The 22084-nt window shown below is 36.6% G+C and overlaps 1 protein-coding gene across 3 annotated transcripts in view; it reads right to left on the minus strand.

Moving 5' to 3' along the window:
* The window catches only part of KIFAP3 (kinesin associated protein 3), a 173325-nt gene that overhangs the window by 118806 nt on the left and 32435 nt on the right, over positions 1-22084 (minus strand). For all 3 annotated transcript variants that reach the window (XM_007172509.3, XM_007172508.3, XM_057548060.1), the window contains exons 6-8: positions 10778-10877; positions 9348-9472; positions 7079-7177 (exon numbers count right to left, since the gene is read on the minus strand). In XM_007172509.3, coding sequence (XP_007172571.1) covers positions 7079-7177; positions 9348-9472; positions 10778-10877 — 324 coding nt within the window. The remainder of the gene's footprint in view (positions 1-7078; positions 7178-9347; positions 9473-10777; positions 10878-22084) is intronic.

A 22084-nucleotide genomic window follows, 5' to 3' on the forward strand; every position in this document is an offset into this window, starting at 1 on the left:
AACACACCAGACCAAACAAATGAAGAGGAAATAAGCAGTCTACCTGAAAAAGAATTCAGAATAACGATAGTAAAGATGATCCAACATCTTGTAAATAGAATAGACAAAATGCAAGAAACATTTAACAAGGACCTAGAAGAACTAAAGAGGAACCAAGCAACGATGAAAACACAGTAAATGAATTTAAAAATACTCTAGAAGGGATCAATAGCAGAATAACTGAGGCAGAAGAACGGATAAGTGACCTGGAAGATAAAATAGTGGAAATAACTACTGCAGAGCAGAATAAAGAAAAAAGAATGAAAAGAACTGAGGACAGTCTCAGAGACCTCTGGGACAACATTAAATGCACCAACATTCAAATTATAGGGGTCCCAGAAGAAGAAGAGAAAAAGAAAGGGACTGAGAGATATTTGAAGAGATTATAGTTTGAAGTGTGAAAACTTCCCTAATATGGGAAAGGAAATAGTTAATCAAGTCCTGGAAGCACAGAGAGTCCCATACAGGATAAATCCAAGGAGAAACACGCCAAGACACGTATTAATCAAACTATCAAAAATTAAATATAAAGAAAACATATTGAAAGCAGCAAGGGAAAAACAACAAATAACACACGAGGGAATCCCCATAAGGTTAACAGCTGATCTTTCAGCAGAAACTCTGCAAGCCAGAAGGGAGTGGCAGGACATATTTACAGTGATGAAGGAGAAAAACCTACACCCAAGATTACTCTACCCAGCAAGGATCTCATTCAGACTTGATGAAGAAATTATAACCTTTACAGACAAGCAAAAGCTGAGACAGTTCAGCACCACCAAACCAGCTTTTCAACAAATGCTAAAGGAACTTCTCTAGGCAAGAAACACAAGAGAAGGAAAACATCTACAACAACAAACCCAAAACATTTAAGAAAATGGGAATAGGAACACACATATTGATAATTACCTTAAATGTTAATGGGTTAAATGCTCCCACCAAAAGACACAGGCTGGCTGAATGGATACAAAAACAAGACCCATATATATGCTGTCTACAAAAGACCCACTTCAAACCTAGGGATACATACAGACTGAAAGTGAGGGGATGGAAAAAGATATTCCATGCAAATGGAAATCAAAAGAAAGCTGCAGTAGCAATTCATATATCAGACAAAATAGACTTTAAAATAAAGACTATTACAAGAGACAAAGAACGACATTATATAATGATCAAGGGATCGATTCAAGAAGAAGATATAACAATTGTAAATATTTATGCATCCAACATAGGAGCACCTCAATACATAAGGCATATACTAACAGCCATAAAAGGGGAAATCGACAGTAACACAATCATAGTAGGGGACTTTAATACCCCACTTTCACCAATGGACAGATCATCCAAAATGAAAATAAATAAGGAAGCACAAGCTTTAAATGATACATTAAACAAGATGGACTTAATTGATATTTATAGGACATTCCACCCAAAAACAACAGAATACACATTTTTCTCAAGTGCTCATGGAACATTCTCCAGGATAGATCATATCTTGGGTCACAAATCAAGCCTTGGTAAATTTAAGAAAATTGAAATCGTATCAAGTATCTTTTCCGACCACAACGCTATGAGACTAGATATCAATTACAGGAAAAGATCTGTAAAAAATACAAACACATGGAGGCTACACAATACACTACTTAATAACGAAGTGATCACTGAAGAAATCAAAGGGGAAATCAAAAATACCTAGAAACAAATGACAACGAAAACACGACGATCCAAAACCTATGGGATGCAGCAAAAGCAGTTCTAAGAGGGAAGTTTATAGCAATACAAGCCTACATCAAGAAACAGGAAAGATCTCGAATAAACAACCTAACCTTGCACCTAAAGCAATTAGAAAAAGAAGAACAAAAAACCCCAAAGTTAGCAGAAGGAAAGAAATCATACAGATCAGATCAGAAATAAATGAAAAAGAAATGAAGGAAACAATAGCAAAGATCAATAAAACTAAAAGCGGGTTCTTTGAGAAGATAAACAAAATTGATAAACCGTTAGCCAGACTCATCAAGAAAAAAAGGGAGAAGACTCAAATCAATAGAATTAGAAATGAAAAAGGAGAAGTAACCACTGACACTGCAGAAATACAAACGATTATGAGAGATTACTACAAGCAACCCTATGCCAATAAAATGGACAACCTGGAAGATATGGACACATTCTTAGAAATGCACAACCTGCCGAGACTGAACCAGGAAGAAATAGAAAATATGAACAGACCAATCACAAGCACTGAAATTGAAACTGTGATTAAAGATCTTCCAGCAAACAAAAGCCCAGGACCAGATGGCTTCACAGGCGAATTCTATCAAACATTTAGAGAAGAGCTAACACCTATCCTTCTCAAACTCTTCCAAAATATTGCAGAGGGAGGAACACTCCCAAACTCATTCTACGAGGCCACCATCACCCTGATACCAAAACCAGACAAAGATGTCACAAAGAAAGAAAACTACAGGCCAATATCACTGATGAACATAGATGCAAAAATCCTCAACAAAATACTAGCAAACAGAATCCAACAGTACATTAAAAGGATCATACACCATGATCAAGTGGGGTTTATCCCAGGAATGCAAGTATTCTTCAATATACGCAAATCAATCAACGTGATACACCATATTAACACTAAGGAGAAAAACCTTTCTAACATTAAGGAGAAAAACCATATGATCATCTCAATAGATGCAGAGAAAGCTTTCAACAAAATTCAACACCCACTTATGATAAAAACCCTAGAGAAAGTAGGCATAGAGGGAACTCTCCTCAACATAATAAAGGCCATATATGACAAACCCACAGCCAACATCGTCCTCAATGGTGAAAAACTGAAATCATTTCCACTAAGATCAGGAACAAGACAACGTTGCCCACTCTCACCACTATTATTCAACATAGTTTTGGAAGTTTTAGCCACAGCAATCAGAGAAGAAAAAGAAATACAAGGAATCCAAATCAGAAAAGAAGAAGTAAAGCTGTCACTGTTTGCAGATGATGTGATACTATACATAGAGAATCCTAAAGATGCTACCAGAAAACTACTAGAGCTAATCAATGAATTTGGTAAAGTAGTAGGATACAAAATTAATGCACAGAAATCTCTTGCATTCCTATACGCTAATGATGAAAAATCTGAAAGTGAAATTAAGAAAACACTCCCATTTACCATTGCAACCAAAAGAATAAAATATCTAGGAATAAACCTACCTAAGGAGACAAAAGACCTGTATGCAGAAAACTATAAGACACTGATGAAAAAAATTAAAGATGATACAAATAGATGGAGAGATATACCATGTTCTTGGATTGGAAGAATCAACATTGTGAAAATGACTCTACTACCCAAAGCAATCTACAGATTCAATGCAATCCCTATCAAACTACCACTGGCATTTTTCACAGAAATAGAACAAAAAATTTCACAATTTGTATGGAAATACAAAAGACCCTGAATAGCCAAAGCAATCTTGAGAATGAAAAATGGAGCTGGAGGAATCAGGCTCCCTGACTTCAGACTATATTACAAAGCTACAGTAATCAAGACAGTATGGTACTGGCACAAAAACAGAAACACAGATCCATGGAACAGTATAGAAAGCCCAGAGATAAACCCATGCACATATGGTCACCTTATCTTTGATAAAGGAGGCAAGAATATACAGTGGAGAGAAGACAGCCTCTTCAATAAGTGGTGCTGGGAAAGCTGGATGGGTACATGTAAAAGTATGAAATTAGAACACTCCCTAACACCATACACAAAAGTAAACTCAAAATGGATTAAAGACCTAAACGTAAGGCCAGACACTATCAAACTCTTAGAGGAAAACATAGGCAGAACACTCTATGACATAAATCACAGCAAGATCCTTTTTGACCCAGCTCCTAGAGAAATGGAAATAAAAACACAAATAAATAAATGAGACCTAATGAAACTTAAAAGCTTTTGCACAGCAAAGGAAACCATAAACAAGACCAAAAGACAACCCTCAGAATGGGAGAAAATATTTGCAAAGGAAGCAACTGACAAAGGATTAATCTCCAAGATTTACAAGCAGCTCATGCAGCTCAATAACAAAAAAACAAACAACCCAATCCAAAAATGGGCAGAAGACCTAAATAGACATTTCTACAAAGAAGATATACAGATTGCCAACAAACACAAGAAAGAATGCTCAACATCATTAATCATTAGAGAAATGCAAATCAAAACTACAATGAGATATCATCTCACACTGGTCAGAATGGCCACCATCAAAAAATCTAGAAACAATACATGCTGGAGAGGGTGTGGAGAAAAGGGAACACTCTTGCACTGTTGGTGGGAATGTAAATTGATACAGCCACTATGGAGAACAGTATGGCGGTTCCTTAAAAAGGTAAAAATAGAACTACCATACGACCCAGCAATCCCACTACTGGGCATATACCCTGAGAAAACCATAATTCCAAAAGAGTCATGTACCAAAATGTTCATTGCAGCTCTATTTACAATAGCCAGGACATGGAAGCAACCTAAGTGTCCATCATCGGATGAATGGATAAAGAAGATTTGGCACATATATGCAATGGAATATTACTCAGCCATAAAAAGAAATGAAATGGAGTTATTTGTAGTGAGGTGGATGGAGTTAGAGTCTGTCATACAGAGTGAAGTAAGTCAGAAAGAGAAAAACAAATACACTATGCTAACACATATATATGGAATCTAAGGGAAAAAAAAAAAAGGTCATGAAAAATCTAGTGGCAAGACGGGAATAAAGACACAGACCTACTAGAGAATGGACTTGAGGATATGGGGAGGGGGAAGGGTAAGATGTGACAAAGTGAGAGAGTGGCATGGACATATACACACTACCAAACATAAAAGAGATAGCTAGTGGGAATCAACCGCATAGCACAGGGAGATCAGCTCTGTGCTTTGTGACCACCTAGAGGGGTGGGATAGGGAGGGTGGGAGGGAGGGAGATGCAAGAGGGAAGAGATATGGGAACATATGTATATGTATAACTGATTCACTTTGTTATAAAGCAGAAACTAACACACCATTGTAAAGTAATTATACTCCAATAAAGATGTTAAAAAAATAAATAAATAAACTCAAATTGGATTAAAGCCTTAAATGTAAGACCTGAAGCCGTAAAACTCCTAGAAGAAAACATAGGCAGTATGCTCTCTGACATCAGCCTTAGCAATAATTTTTTGGATATGTCTCCTCAGGCAAGGGAAACAAAAGTAAAACAAACAAATTGGACTACATCAAACTAAAAAGCTTTTACACAGCAAAGGAAGCTAGCTATCAACAAAATGAAAAAGCAGCCTACAGAATGAGAGAGGATATTTGCATATGATATATCCAATAAGGGGTTAATATCCAAAATACACAAAGAACTCACACAACTCAACATCGAAAAATCAAACAACTCAATTAAAAAATGGGCAGAGGATCTGAATAGAAATTTTTCCAAAGAAGACGTACAGATGGCCAACAGACACATGAAAATGCTCAACATCACTAATCATCAGGCAAATGCAAATCAATACTACACTGAGATACAATCTCACATCTGTCAGAATGGCTATTATCAAAAAGACAAGAGATAAATGCTGGCAAATGTGGAGAAAAGGGAACACTTGGTGTACTGTTGACAGGACTATATACTGGCGCAGCTACTCTGGAAAACAGTATGGTGGTTCCTCAAAAAGTTAAAAATAGAACTACCATACGACTCAGCAATCCTACTTCTGGGTATATATCCAAAGGAAATAAAATCACGATCTCAAAGAGATATCTGCACTCCCATGTTCACTCCAGCATTATTCATAATGGTTAAGATGTGGAAGCAACCTCAGTGTCTATACATGGATGAATGGATAAAGTAGATGTGATATATATATTTATATAAAATATTATATAAAATATATAACGTATATTACTTATATATTATATATAATATATATATAATAGAATATTACTTGTTTATTAAAAAGGACAATATTCTGACATTTGCCACAACAAAGATGGATCTTGAGGGCATTATGCTAAATGAAATAAGTCAGACGGAGGAAGACAAATGCTATATGTTCTCACTTATATGCTTATATGTGGAATCTAAAAACGCTGAGCTCACAGAAACAAGGAGTAGATTGATGGTTACCAGACGCTGGGTTGTGGGGGAAATGGGGAGATGGTGGTCAAAGAGTACAAACTTTCAGTTATAAGATGAGTAAGTTCCAGGATCTAATATACAGCGTGGTGACTACAGGTAAAAATACTGTACTGTATACTTGAATGGTGCTATGACAGATCTTAAATGTTCTCACCATAACAACAACAACAAAATGGTAATTATGTGAGAAGGATTTGTTAAGTAATCTTATTGTGGTAAACATTCTGCAACATATACTTGTATCAAACCATTACACTGTATACCTTAAACTTACACAGTGTTATATGTCAATTATATCTCAATAAAGCTGGGGGGAAAAATCAATAGTCAGCTACAAAGCAGGAATTGAATGCACACTTAAAAGTCCCACATCATTCTTACTAACAACATAAGATTTTGCATCTTATCAATGACTGAGAAACCATACTATCGAACTGTTAAATCTCTCACAAACCCCAGAAAGAGGAGACTATTTTTTATTAAAGAGAAATATTTTGAAAAATTTTACATCTATTTCCTAGGAAAGCAACAAAATTGTCACCATATAAGATACATATAGCAGGGTTTGAGAGACAAGATTCTTATTATTGAAAAGGCCATACATTGGATTAAAAAATCCTTTCTGATTAATACAATTTCAAGAATGTAATTTATACATTTAAGAGCTGAATGGGGCCTTTTGGTAGAAAGATAGTGCAGTGAAATTTAAAACATCATTATCAATGCTAAAGACAGAAGATTCTGTAGTACATTAAAATTCATAGAACTTTCAATTAGTCTGGTATTAGCTTTATTTATCTGACAAAAATAGAACAAGCTGAATGTATAGTAAGAACTTTGTTGCATTCTCATTGCTTAGGTATTCATACCTCGTAAGAGCTGTTCCTGTTTTACCACAAGCCCCTGGTATTTTTTAAAGGTTTTTTCATAATCTTTTCTCAAGGTTTGGTTTTCAGGGTCTTCATCAAGTAAACAAGTTAAGGATCATCCATATTCATTGAAGCAAAGAAAACGTAATGAAAAATACTATGAAGAACAGTGCTAATAAATTTTATGTGCAATTTTATCCAGTTATTTTCTGTAACCAATAGTTTAATTAAAATATTATTCCCTGCACAATTGTGTTATAACAGATCTTCTTAACCAAGTGCTCGAGGATGTGCTTGCAGACCTTGGGTGAACACATGTTTAGGCTTCACCAAGTACTTGAATCCTCAGAAATTGCATGTAAATATTTTATGTATGTGCACAAGTCTCTAACTTTCACCAGATTAAAAAATAGGTCCATGAATCAAAAACGTTACAGCCTTAAAGAATGATTTAGTTAATAAGAATAGTGAATTCCACTTCGGACAGATGTCTAGTATATTGAAAGGACGTTGATTATATCTAAAGCTTTTTAGCACCCTCTTCAGACTGCATACAAAAAGAGAAATATCCCAAAGTTAGAGAAAAACAAAATTTAACAATTATATCTTATAGCCCCAAATAGTCCCTTGGACACCTGCAGAAATAACCAATTACTTCAGTATGAATTCAGGATCCCCAAGCACTCAAAAACATCCCCCTTGTGGAATGCTACTTGCATCACAACACAAGGAAACTTAAGACTTAATAAAATAGCAATATTTTAGGAGAAATGGCCAAAATTCTGATAGGTCATTTTTATATTCCTTCAATTATTGTAATCCATTGATTCTGAGACACATTTTTTGCACATCTTAACATCTCCAGAATTTGAATATATCTTATAATCCATGATATGTCGTAGTTTTAATTGGAAGCATCTTTTTCCTTTCGTAGTGGTTCATAAATAATGGTGTATCTTACATTCAATGGTGTCTAATATTTATAGGAATATGATATGTCCTAAAAGATCAGTTCTTGTCACCAAGCAATCACAAAGTATAAATTAATGATTGCTAAAAGTCCCATTAGTGGTTCCTCTGTATCCCCCCTGCCTTAGTTTCAATGAATTTTAGGTACATTCAGGAAACTTGGGACTCAAGAAATGACCTGAAGTCTCCAGGATTATTGAGTTGTCCACGTGGTTTAAGTCAACACCAATCTAGATGTCAGAAGCTTATAGCACATAGAGAAAATGTCTAAACCTATAAAGATCCTAATTAAGAAAAGTCAAATCTGTGTGTGTGTGTGAGGGTGTATTTTTATAGTGCCTTGGGTATTCCACGAAGGGGAGGTAAAAAACATGAGATATTGGGCACAACAGAAATAATATTTTTACTTTTTAAAAGAGATCAATAAATATTGGGTTCAAAGGAAAGTTACCAATATGACTTGTCATCTGCAAAACATGTCATATTAGACAGATATGAATAAGCCAGGGCCTTCAATTTAGAATTAAAGTTGTAGAAGAAATATGACAAATATCTTCATACATAAGAAATGTGATATTGAAGAAAATATCCTTATTCTATATTGCTTCAGTATGCAAGATTAGAATCAAGGGATAGAAGTTATTGGGAAGTAGACTTTAGTACACTAAGCAAAAAACCATTATAATAAATAGAATGTCAAAACACAGAATGAGCTAAATCAATAAGCAGTGACATGATAAAGAGACTAAATAATCGATTTGCAAGGGAAGTTGCAGAAAAGATTCTTGTATTGAAAGGTTAAAATGGATTCTTTTTAAGGTTCCTTTCACAGGTTCTATGCTTCTGCAGGCATCTCGAATTTGTATGTAAGTCCAAAAATACTTTTTTTAATAATTAGAAAAATAGAATTTAAAACTATGTTCTTCACCAAATTCACACTCATTCCAATCAAAGTCACCTTATTACACAGAGAAAACTACATAAGCAACAGTGGTGAGCCAGACTTCAGCTAACTAAAGGATCTTAAGGGACAAAATAGCACAGTCACTTAGAGACTCACCAATTCAGTTATCCAGGACCACTATTATCTATTTCCTCTAGCTTATCACCTAATCAAAGTTGTAAAAAGATTAAAAAGTATATGTAAAACTATATTCATTCTGATCATTTCAATCTTCATCTTAACCTTCAGCACACTTTTGCATTTTTTCAATGTGAATGACAAACAAAACAAAATCCTCTCCATCCAAAGCTCACAGCAATAGGCAACACTGGGGTGAAATGCCACTTCAAAGGATATCAGTTTTCTTCTTCTTAGAAAGTTCTTCTTGCCAAAGCTCATGTCTTTTTAATTCATGATCAATGATATTCATACACAGAGCTCCAATTTTATAGTGAGTGATAAGTCCATGAAACTGAGAAAAGCTTTAAAGAAGAGTTTTTAGTATGTATTTAAAGGAATACATTTTGTGGCTTCAGGAAATCTGTTTTGGATAAACCCTGGTACAAACAATGTAAAATAGACTTGATATACATATTTCAATAAATGAATATGCCCACAGTATACTAGGAAGACTTGAAATTGTGAGATTACTTTAAATATATTTTAACACACAACACTTACCTGAAACGAAATTATTTTTAAGTTAGAAATTACACAAAACACATTTTTGTAATTAACCACCATTTTAACTATTCAGATACCCTCAAAATAAAATTTCAGACTACCACCTAACAAAACTAATAATATAACAGTACTATTATTGAATAAAACTGATACCAGGAAATAAACTAGTGAAGTATTAGCAATTAGGTTTTATATATGTTTCCTAGACAATTTATTCATCCAAGTATTTATTCAGTAAATATTTATTTGCTAATGCTGGAACATTTTTAGAACAGAGGTAAGAAATTCCCTAGAATTTCTGAAAAGTCAGAAACTTTTCACAATGTCTCAATAAGTATCCTTCTAAAGAATATATGTGTATAAATAAAATACATGAATACATAACAGGTATGTGTTTGCAAACATATACTGTGTATATACACACACACACACACACACACACAGTTGACCCTTGAACAATGCAAGGGATAGGGGTGCCAACCCTCTGTGTCGTCAAAAATGTAAGTATAACTTATAGTGGGTCCTTCATATCTGCAGTTCTGCATCCACAGTTTCAACTGGGGGACCATGTAGTATGGTAGTACATACTTAGTGGAAAAAATCTATGTATAAGTGGACTCACGCAGTTCAAACCCATGTTGTTCAAGGATCAACTGTATATAAAACAGTAACATTTACCGGCACTTACTCTGGGTCAGGCTTTTTTCTAATACCTTCCTGAAGAGGATGCTCCTATTACTATCCACAATTACAGATGAGGAAACTGAGCACAGAAAGGTTAAGTAATGTAACCAAGATCACACGGCTAATAAAGAGCAGGACTTGGATTCAAAGCCAGAGAGTCTATTTCCAGAGCCCATAACTCTTAAACTCTAAACCATTATATTATCCTACTGTACATGTATATGCATTGGTGAGTGTAGACTGAAAGAAAGAGAGAACAACAAAGAGGACAGAGAATCGGAAATAGAAGTTTAGAGGCAGAGCGTAGTTAGATACATAAGAAGACTGAGAAAACTAGTGATCTACTATCTAAACCAATGACACAGACAGAGAGAAATAGATATAGATCAGTACTTTTATTTCCTAATTTTTACACTTACCTGGAAAAGCAAAAAAAGATGTATATTATGTTTGTAGCTAACTCAACACTTTGCTTCCAGTCTTCTCTGAGGACTCTTGCTAATGCACCAAGGGCAGTTTCTAAAGAAAAAGGGGATGTACAAAAATGATCACTCACCTTGCCTCTGATATAAAGGGTAATTGGTTTTAAATGTCTACTATCAATAAATAACAAAGCTAAGATAGAACTGGGACAAAAAGTAGGATGCTTCTTTCCAACACAGAAAGCTATTTTTAAAACTGAAATACTAAAACTCACAACATGCAGCTTTAAGTCTAACTGTAAATAGAAAAATAAAATATGATTTAAATAAAGTAACATAGTAAGTATACTATGAGTGACAATAAAATAATAAAAAGAACCATTTATTTCTTAATTTTCATTTCCACTTGCTACTGCAGTGCCAGTTTTTTTTTTAACATCTGATTTAATGTGTTCATGAATAAGTGAAAAACTAGATTAAGTCTAAAAAAAATAATGAGTAGTTTAAAGCAGGCTACCACTGACTTCACTAAAGCAAATTAATAATCAAATAAAACTTATACACAGAAAAATAAGTCTAATATTTTAATGTCATGTTAAATTGATGCCAACAGACATAAATAGAGCAAAAAGTTTTTCACAAAACTAGCTTTAGGGTAGATTGATAAACATCACTGTTACACCTTTTTCCTGAAAAAGGTAATGAATTGATTAATGAGAATTACTATACATTAAGTAAACATAAAGTAATGAGACTAGTTTCAAATTAGTACTGTTACATGGCTGACTAAATCTTAAAATCATTAAAAATTGAAATATCTGTGTATTACATAGTGATCATAATGCAACTTTCTATAACAGGCATTGAGGATCTATTGTACTTCATGGACAGCATTGTAAGTATTTATTATGGTAATGAAAGTATTTAGTTTATTTGAGCTTTCTGGCCATTCAGATTATGAAACAACAAGAATTCAGTATATTACTAATCCACTTAGTGAGGAATTTTTTATACAAACTGAAAAACACCCTATAATAGCATTTCACGGTATTATTCATATTCATAATACAGAGCACTGGTATAATATAGGTTTTGAACAAAATTATTCTGAAGTCAAATAAATAGGTAATATGCAAAAGCTCTAAAAAAGTCCTACTTAATAAAGAATCTGGTTTAGTTTTGCTTAATCCAGTATTTCCAAAGGCATTCATCCTTATAATCCAGAGGATACAGCATTTCTTAGAATATACTTTGGAAAATGATGTACTACAATGTCACAAATTTAGCATTTTTCTTCTTTACTAAAGAACAGAAAAATGTCTCAATAAAAATACAGCTATAGGAATTATACACAGGTTATGAAGAAATAAACCAAAAGAAAATTACAAAGTTTACAACAGATCAAAATATAACCCAAAATTAATTTATAATTTGAGTGCAATCATAATTAAAATTCTGTTAAGATTTTCTTAGAGAATATAATAAAGTGATCTCAAAACAATATATAAGAAAATGTACAAAGACCAGCAACACCACTTTAAAAAAAAGAACTCAACAAATTGGAACATTTCTCCTACATACTCTAAAACTCTAGTCAAAGTACAAAACAAAACAACAACAGTATGATATTGGTATGGAAGTTATCAAACAGATCAATGGAAAAGAAAAGAAAGCATCAAAACATATCTATGAATATATGAGAACAGTATCTGGCACAGAATAAGCTTTCAGGAAGTATCAATTGAATAAAAAAATGGCCAGCATATAGTAGAAAAGCCATTTCAAATCTCTGGGAATAAAAGGAGTATTCAATAACTAAGCTGGGGAGAGACCTTCAAGATGGCAGAAGAGTAAGACGAGGAGATCACCTTCCTCCCCACAAATACATCAGAAATACATCTACATGTGGAACAACTCCTACAGAACACCTACTGAATGCTGGGAGAAGACCTCAGACCTCCCAAAAGTCATGAAACTCCCCACACGCCTGGGTAGGGGAAAAGAAAAAAGAAAAAACAGAGACAAAAGAATAGGGACAGGACCTGCACCAGTGGGAGGGAGCTGTGAAGGAGGAAAGGTTTCCACACACTAGGAAGCCCCTTCGCGGGCGGAGACTGTGGGTGGTGGAAGGGAACCTTCAGAGCCATGGAGGAGAGTGCAGCAACAGGGGTGCAGGGGGCAAAGCGGAGAGATTCCCGCACAGAGGAGCGGTGCCGACCAGCACTCAGCAGCCCAAGAGACTTCTCTGCTCACCCGCTGGGACAGATGGGGGCTGGGAGCTGAGGCTCGGGCTTCTGAGGTCAGATCCCAGGGAGAGGACTGGGGTTGGCTGCGTGAACACAGCCTGAAGGGGGCTAGTGCGCCACAGCTAGCCGGGAGGGAGTCCGGGAAAAAGTCTGGACCTGCCTAAGTGGCAAGAGACCATTGTTTATCGGTGCGCGAGGAGAGGGGATTCAGAGCACTGCCTAAACCGTCTCCAGAGACGGGCGCGAGCCGCGGCTATCAGCATGGACACCAGAGACGGGCATAAAACGCTAAGGCTGCTGCTACAGCCACCAAGAAGCCTGTGTGCAAGCACAGGTCACTATCCACACCTCCCCTCCCGGGAGACTGTGCAGCCCTCCACTGCTAGGGTCCCATGATCCAGGGACAACTTCCCCGGGAGAACACACGGCGCGCCTCAAGCTGGTGCAACATCCTGCCGGCCTCTGCCGCCCGCAGGCTCAACCCGCATTCTGTACCCCTCCCTCCCCCTGGCCTGAGTGAGCCAGAGCCCCCTAATCAGCTGCTACTTTAACCCCGTCCTGTCTGAGCAAAGAACATATGCCCTCAGGAGACCTACACGCAAATCCAAAGCTGAACCCCAGGTGCTGTGCGAACAAAGAAGAGAAAGGGAAATCTCTCCCAGCAACCTCAGGAGCAGCAGGTTAAATCTCCACAATCAACTTGATGTACCTGCATCTGTGGAATACCTGAATAGACAACGAATCATCCCAAAATTGAGGCGGTGGACTTTGGGAGCAACGATATAAATTTTTTTTCCTCTTTCTCTTTTTGTGAGTGTGTACATGTATGCTTCTTTGTGTGATTTTGTCTGTAGAGCTTTGCTTTTACCATTTGTCCTAGGGTTCTGTCTGTCCATTTTTTTTTTCTTTTAGTATAATTTTTAGCGCTTGTTATCATTGGTGGATTTGTGTTTTGGTTTGGCTGCTCTCTTCTTTCTTTCCTTTTTATTTTCTTTTTATTACTTTTAAATTTTTTTATTTTTAATAATTATTTTTTATTTTAATAACTTTATTTTCTTTTTTTCTTTCTTTTTTCTCCCTTTTCTTCTGAGCTGTGTGGCTGACAGGGTCTCAGTGCTCCAGCCGGGTGTCAGGCCTGTCACACTGAGGTGGAAGAGCCGAGTTCAGGACACTGGACCACGAGAGAACTCCCGGTTCCACATAATATCAAATGGCAAAAGCTCTCCCAGAGATCTCCATCTCAACACTAAGACCCAGCTCCACTCAATGACCAGCAAGCTACAGTGCTGGACACCCTATGCCAAACAACTAGCAAGACAGGAACACAACCCCACCCATTAGCAGTGAGGCTGCCTAAAATCATAATAAGGTCACAGACACCCCAAAACACACCACCGGACACAGTCCTGCCCACCAGAAAGACAAGATCCAGCCTCATCCACCAGAACACAGGCACTAGTCCCCTCCACCAGGAAGCCTACACAACTCACTGAACCAACCTTAGCCACTGGGGGCGGACACCAAAAACAACGGGAACTACAAACCTGCAGCCTATGAAAAGGAGATCCCAAACACAGTGAGTTAAGAAAAATGAGAAGACAGAGAAACACACAGTAGATGAAGGAGCAAGTTAAAAACCCACCAGACCAAACAAATAAAGAGGAAATAGGCAGTCTACCTGAAAAAGAATTCAGAATAACGATAGTAAAGATGATCCAAAATCTTGGAAATAGAATGGAGAAAATACAAGAAATGTTTAACAAGGACCTAGAAGAACTAAAGAGCAAACAAACAATGATGAACAACACAATAAATGAAATTAAAAATTCTCTAGAAGGAATCAATACCGGAATAACTGAGGTAGAAGAACGGATAAGTGACCTGGAAGATAAGATAGTGAAAATAACTATTGCAGAGGAGAATAAAGAAAAAGAATGAAAATAATTGAGGACAGTCTCAGAGACCTCTGGGACAACATTAAACGCACCAACATTCGAATTATAGGGGTCCCAGAAGAAGAAGAGAAAAAGAAAGGTTCTGAGAAAATATTTGAATAAATTAGAATTGAAAACTTCCCCAGTATGGGAAAGGAAATAGTTAATCAAGTCCAGGAAGCACAGGGAGTCCCATACAGGATAAATCCAAGGAGAAACACGCCAAGACACATATTAATCAAACTATCAAAAATGAAATACAAAGAAAAAATATTAAAAGCAGCAAGGGAAAAACAACAAATAACACACCAGGGAATCCCCATAAGGTTAACAGCTGATCTTTCAGCAGAAACTCTGCAAGCCAGAAGGGAGTGGCAGGACATATTTAAAGCGATGAAAGGGAAAAACCTACACCCAAGATTACTCTACTCAGCAAGGATCTCATTCAGATTCGACAGAGAAATTATATCTTTACAGACAAGCGAAAGCTAAGAGAATTCAGCACCACAAAGCCAGCTTTAGAAAAAATGCTAAAGAAACTTCTCTAGGTGGGAAACACAAGAAAAAGACTCACAAAACAAACCCAAAACAATTAAGAAAATGGTAATAGGAACATACATATTGATAATTACCTTAAATGTAAATGAATTAAATGCTCCAGCCAAAAGACATAGACTGGCTGAATGGATACAAAAACAAGACCCATATATATGCTGTCTAAAAGAGACCCACATCAGACCAAGGGACATATACAGACTGAAAGTGAGGGGATGGAAAAAGATATTCCATGCAAATGGAAATCAAAAGAAAGCTGGAGTAGCAATTCTCATATCAGACAAAAGAGACTTTAAAATAAAGACTATTACAAGAGACAAAGAAGGACACTACATAATGATCAAGGGATCAATCCAAGAAGAAGATATAACAATTGTAAATATTTATGCACCCAACACAGGAGCACCTCAATACATAAGGCAAATGTTAACAGCCATAAAAGGGGAAATCAACAGTAACACAATCATACTAGAGGACTTTACACTGCACTTTCACCAATGGACAGATCATCCAAAATGAAAATAAATAAGGAAACACAAGCTTTAAATGATACATTAAACAAGATGGACTTAATTGATATTTATAGGACATTCCACCCAAAACACAACAGAATACACTTTCTTCTCAAGTGCACACACAGAACATTCTCCAGGATAGATCATATCTTGGGTCACAAATCAAGCCTTGGTAAACGTAAGAAAACTGAAATCATATCAAGTATCTTTTCCAACCACAATGCTATAAGACTCAATGCTATAAGATATCAATTACAGGAAAAAATCTGTAAAAAATACAAACACATGGAGGCTAAACAATACACTACTTAATGACCAAGAGATTACAGAAGAAATCAAAGAGGAAATCAAAAATACCTAGAAACAAATGACAATGAAAACACGATGGCCCAAAACCTAAGGGATGCAGCAAAAGAAGTTCTAAGAGGGACGTTTATAGCAATACAAGCCTACCTAAAGAAACAAGAAACATCTCAAATAAACAACCTAACCTTACACCTAAAGCAATTAGAGAAAGAAGAACAACAACAACAAAAAAACCCCAAAGTTAGCAGAAGGAAAGAAATCATAAAGATCAGATCAGAAATACAGGAAAAATAAATGAAGGAAACAATAGCAAAGATCAAATAAAAGCTGTTTCTTTGAGAAGATAAACAAAATTGATAAACCAATAGCCACACTCATCAAGAAAAAAAGGGAGAAGACTCAAATCAATAGAATTAGGAATGAAAAAGGAGAACAACTGACAGTGCAGAAATACAAAGGATCATGAGAGATTACTTCAAGCAACTATATGCCAATAAAATGGACAACCTGGAAGAAATGGACAAATCTTAGAAAAGCACAACCTTCCGAGTCTGAACCAGGAAGAAATAGAAAATATAAACAGACCAATCACAAGCACTGAAATTGAAACTGTGATTAAAAATCTTCCAACAAACAAAAGCCCAGGACCAGAGGGCTTCACAGGAGAATTCTATCAAACATTTAGAGAAGAGCTAACACCTATCCTCCTCAAACTCTTCCAAAATATAGCAGAGGGAGGAACACTCCCAAACTCATTCTATGAGGCCACCATCACCCAGATACCAAAACCAGACAAAGATGTCACAAAGAAAGAAAACTACAGGCCAATATCACTGATGAAAATAGATGCAAAAGTCCTCAACAAACTACTAGCAAACAGAATCCAACAGGACATTAAAAGGATCATACACAATGATCAAGTGGGGTTTATCCCAGGAATGCAAGGATTCTTCAACATACGCAAATCAATCAATGTGATACACCATATTAACAAATTGAAGGAGAAAAACCATGTGATCATCTCAATAGATGCAGAAAAAGCTTTCGACAAAATTCAACACCCATTTATGATAAATAACCCTAGAGAAAGTAGGTATAGAGGGAACATACCTCAACATAGTAAAGGCCATATATGACAAACCCACAGCCAACATCGTTCTCAATGGTGAAAGATTGAAACCATTTCCTCTAAACTCAGGAACAAGACAAGGATGCCCACTCTCAGCACTATTATTCAACATAGTTTTGGCAGTTTTACCCAGAGCAATCAGAGAAAAAAAAGAAATAAAAGGAATCCAAATCGGAAAAGAAGAAGTAAAGCTGTCACTGTTTGCAGATGACATACTATACATAGAGAATCCTAAAGATGCTATCAGACAACTACTAGAGCTAATCAATGAATCTGGTAAAGTAGCAGGATACAAAATTAATACACAGAAATGTCTTCCATTCCTATACTCTAAGGATGAAAAATCTGAAAGAGAAATTAAGGAAACACTCCCATTTACCATTGCAACAAAAAGAATAAAATACCCAGGAATAAACCTACCTAAGAAGACAAAAGACCTGTATGCAGAAAACTGAAAGACACTGATGAAAGAAATTAAAGATGATACAAACAGATGGAGAGATATACCATGTTCTTGGATTGGAAAAATCAACATTGTGAAAATGACTAAACTACCCAAAGCAATCTACAGATTCAACGCAATCCCTATCAAACTACCAATGGCATTTTTCACAGAACTAGAAGAAAGAATTTCACAATTTGTATGGAAACACAAAAGACCCCGAATAGCCAAAGCAATCTTGAGAAAGAAAAACGGAGTTGGAGGAATCAGGCTCCTGGACGTCAGACTATACTACGAAGCTACAGTAATCAAGGCAGTATGGTACTGGCCCCAAAACAGAAATATAGATCAATGGAACAGGATAGAAAGCCCAGAGATAAACCCACGCACATATGGTCACCTTATCTTTGATAAAGGAGGCAAGAATATACAATGGAGAAAAGACAGCCTCTTCAATAAGTGATGCTGGGAAAACTGGACAGCTACATGTAAAAGAATGCAATTAGAACACTCCCTAACACCATACACAGCTCAATATCAAAAAAAAAACAAACAACCCAATCCAAAAATGGGCAGAAGACCTAAATAGACATTTCTCCAAAGAAGATATACAGATTCCCAACAAACACATGAAAGAATGCTCAACATCATTAATCATTAGAGAAATGCAAATCAAAACTACAATGAGATATCACCTCACACCAGTCAGAATGGCCATCATCAAAAAATCTACAAACAATACATGCTGGAGAGGGTGTGGAAAAAAGGGAACCCTCTTGCACTGTTGGTGGGAATGTAAACTGATATAGCCACTATGGAGAACAGTATGGAGGTTCCTTAAAAAACTAAAAACAGAACTACCATACAACCCAGCAATCCCACTACTGGGCATATACCCTGAGAAAACCATAATTCAAAAAGAGTCATGTACCACAATGTTCATTGCAGCTCTATTTAAAATAGCCAGGACATGGAAGCAACCTAAGTGTCCATCGACAGATGAATGGATAAAGAAGATGTGACACATATATACAATGGAATATTACTCAGCCATAAAAAGAAACGAAATTGAGTTACTTGTAGTGAGGTGGATAGACCTAGAGTCTGTCATACAGAGTGAAGTAAATCAGAAAGAGAAAAACAAATACTGTATGCTAACATATATGGAATCTAAAAAAAAAGAAAAAAGAAAAAAAGTGGTTCTGAAGAACCTAGGGGCAGGACAGGAATAAAGATGCAGAGGTAGAGAATGGACTTGAGGACATGGGGAGGGGGAATGGTAAGCTGTGACAAAGTGAGAGAGTGGCATGGACATATATACACTACCAGTTGTAAAATAGATAGCTAGTGGGAAGCAGCCGCATAGCACAGGGAGATCAGCTCAGTGCTTTGTGACCACCTAGAGGAGTGGCATAGGGAGAGTGGGAGGGAGACGCAAGAGGGAGGAGATATGGGGATGTATGTATATGTATAGCTGATTCACCTTGTTATAAAGCAGAAACTAACACACCGTTGTGAAGCAATTATACTCCAATAAAGATGTTAACAAAAAAATAACTAAGTTGGAATAACTGGCTATACAATGTGGAAAAAATTAAAATTACATCTCTACCTGTCACTTTCAACAAAAATTAATTCCAGGGCCAAGTACTTTAGGAACAGCAGAGTAAGGACCTGCAAAAATCCACTCTTCCATAAGCAAATATAATACTGGTAAATTTTTTCAAAATCAACTCTTTTAGAACTCTGTAAATTAGTTTTGCAAAAACTCAATAAGTGTTTATTTAAGAAATATGGCTGACTTGGTAAGAACAGTGAGCTCTGTGGCATTTCAACTTGCCCAAATCCATCCCCTCTGTGCAACTTTGTGGAAACTTTGAAAACCAACAGCATCACAACCATGATATCTGTGAAAAACAGTAGCCCAGCAGCAACTGGAGGAAGTAGAACAGTGTGGTGCCCCCCCAAATTCCCACTCCGGTGAACTGTCAATATCTTATCCATCAGGATACTTGCTGAAAAGCTCCATTCCCATGGTTTGGCTTTATTTGACCTGACTCAGAGATTGCTCTTACAAACAGCCTTAGACCCAGGGCATTTGTTGAAAACTACCAGCAGCAACATTGCAGCTATGTGCAGCAGCCTAGCCAACTTGAGGTAACAAGAGGCTGACCAAAACACTTTAAAAGGAAAAACTGGGAAATGAGATATTCACTGGGTCTTTGAAAGATTCCAACACATTCCTCGGACTCCAGAAGGCCCAGCACACATGTAGGAATGTGCACATGCCAGGGAAAGACCTAAAAGAGCCTAATCTCTCATCTCTGGCCAACCTTGAGGCAATGTTCAAGCAGGAATGGAAGGCTAAGGCTTGTAAACTACTTCCCTGAGCACTGAAGACATCCTCCCACCCACATGTACACACCCACAGCCCCTCAGCAAAGGCTGGGACACTCTGTGCCAGGCATTTAAAGAAATCTCTATCTAATCATTAATTACCACTAAACTAACTGGGCAGAGGCTTCAGTGACTGCAGAGACAAAGAATACAGACTTTACAGTAATTAATTCATCCAGGAAACTCATTAAACAAATAAACAGCAAATATAACAAGTCCGGGAAGGAGTGGAAATCTGATTTCCAGAGTTGCCCCAATATTATTTCAACAACAACAAAAAATACAGCACATGCAAAGAAACAGAGGACAGTATATCCCATACTCAGAAAACACAGCATTCAATAGAAACTGTCCATGAGGAAGCTCACATTTTGAACTTATGAATCAAAGATTTTAAATTATGTGAAGTTATTGTAAATATATTTAAAGAACTAAAGGAAATCATGTCTAAAGAATTAAAGGAAAATATGAGAAGGTATGAGAATTATGTCTCACCAAACAAAGAATATCAATAAGAAGATACAAATTATACAAAATGAACCAAATAGAAATTCTGAAGTTGCAAGTATGATTTCTGAAATGAAAAATTCATTAGAAGGTCCTAACAGCAGATGTGAATTAGAAAAAAAAAATCAACAAATGTAAAGGCAGGTTAATTAAGATTATCCAGTCTGAGGAACAGAAAGAAAGAAATACAGCTTCAAAGACCTATATGACATCAACAAGCTTACTAACACAGGGGTCCCAAGGGGAAAGGATAGAGAGGAAGGAGCTAAATAAATATTTAACAAAATAATGGTCCAAACTTCCTAAACTTGATTAAAAACATTAATCTACATATCCAAGAAGCTCCACAAATTCCAAGCAAGATAAACTCAAAGATATGACCACCTAAACACATCATAAGTCAAACTGGCAAAAGCCAAAGGTAAAGCAAATGTTGAAAGTAGCAAGAGAAAATCAATTCAACATGTACACATGGTCCTCAATAAGGTTAACAGTTGGTTTCACATCAGAAACCATGCAGACATGAAGCCAGTGGGATGACATATTCAAATTGTAAAAGAAAAAGACTGTCAACCAGTAATTCTATATCCAGCAAAACTACCCTTTAAACAGAAGAAAAGTTATTCCTAGGCAAACAAAAACTTAGAGAATTTGTTGCTAGTAGGACTTTTCTATGAGAGATACTAAAGGGATTCCATCAGGCTGAAATGCAAGGACACTAGAGAGTAACTTAAATCCAAACAGAGAAAAAAAGAGCACCGGTAAAGGTAACTCTCTCTATATATAAATATAAAAGACATTATAAACATATTTTTGATTGTATTATCTTCTTCTATCTGATTTTAAAATACATACATCAATAATTATATTACGGAGGTGGGAGAAGATGGCGGAAGAGTAAGACGCGGAGATCACCTTCCTTCCCACAGATACAGTAGAAATACATCTACACGTGGAACTGCTCCTACAGAACACCCACTGAACGCTGGCAGAAAACGTCAGACCTCCCAAAAGGCAAGAAACGCCCCCCGTACTTGGGTAGGGCAAAAGAAAAAAGAAATAACAGAGACAAAAGAATAGGGACGGCACCTGCACCAGTGGGAGGGAGCTGTGAAGGAGGAAAGATTTCCATGCACTAGGAAGGACTTCCGCGGGCAGAGACTGCGGGTGGCAGAGGGGGGAACCTTCAGAGCCACAGAGGAGAGTGCAGCAACAGGGGTGCGGAGGGCAAAGCGGAGAGATTCCCGCACGGAGGCTCGGCGCCGAGCAGCAC

Source organism: Balaenoptera acutorostrata, chromosome 1, assembly GCF_949987535.1.
Source record: "Balaenoptera acutorostrata chromosome 1, mBalAcu1.1, whole genome shotgun sequence".
In the NCBI taxonomy this organism is placed as follows: domain Eukaryota; kingdom Metazoa; phylum Chordata; class Mammalia; order Artiodactyla; family Balaenopteridae; genus Balaenoptera; species Balaenoptera acutorostrata.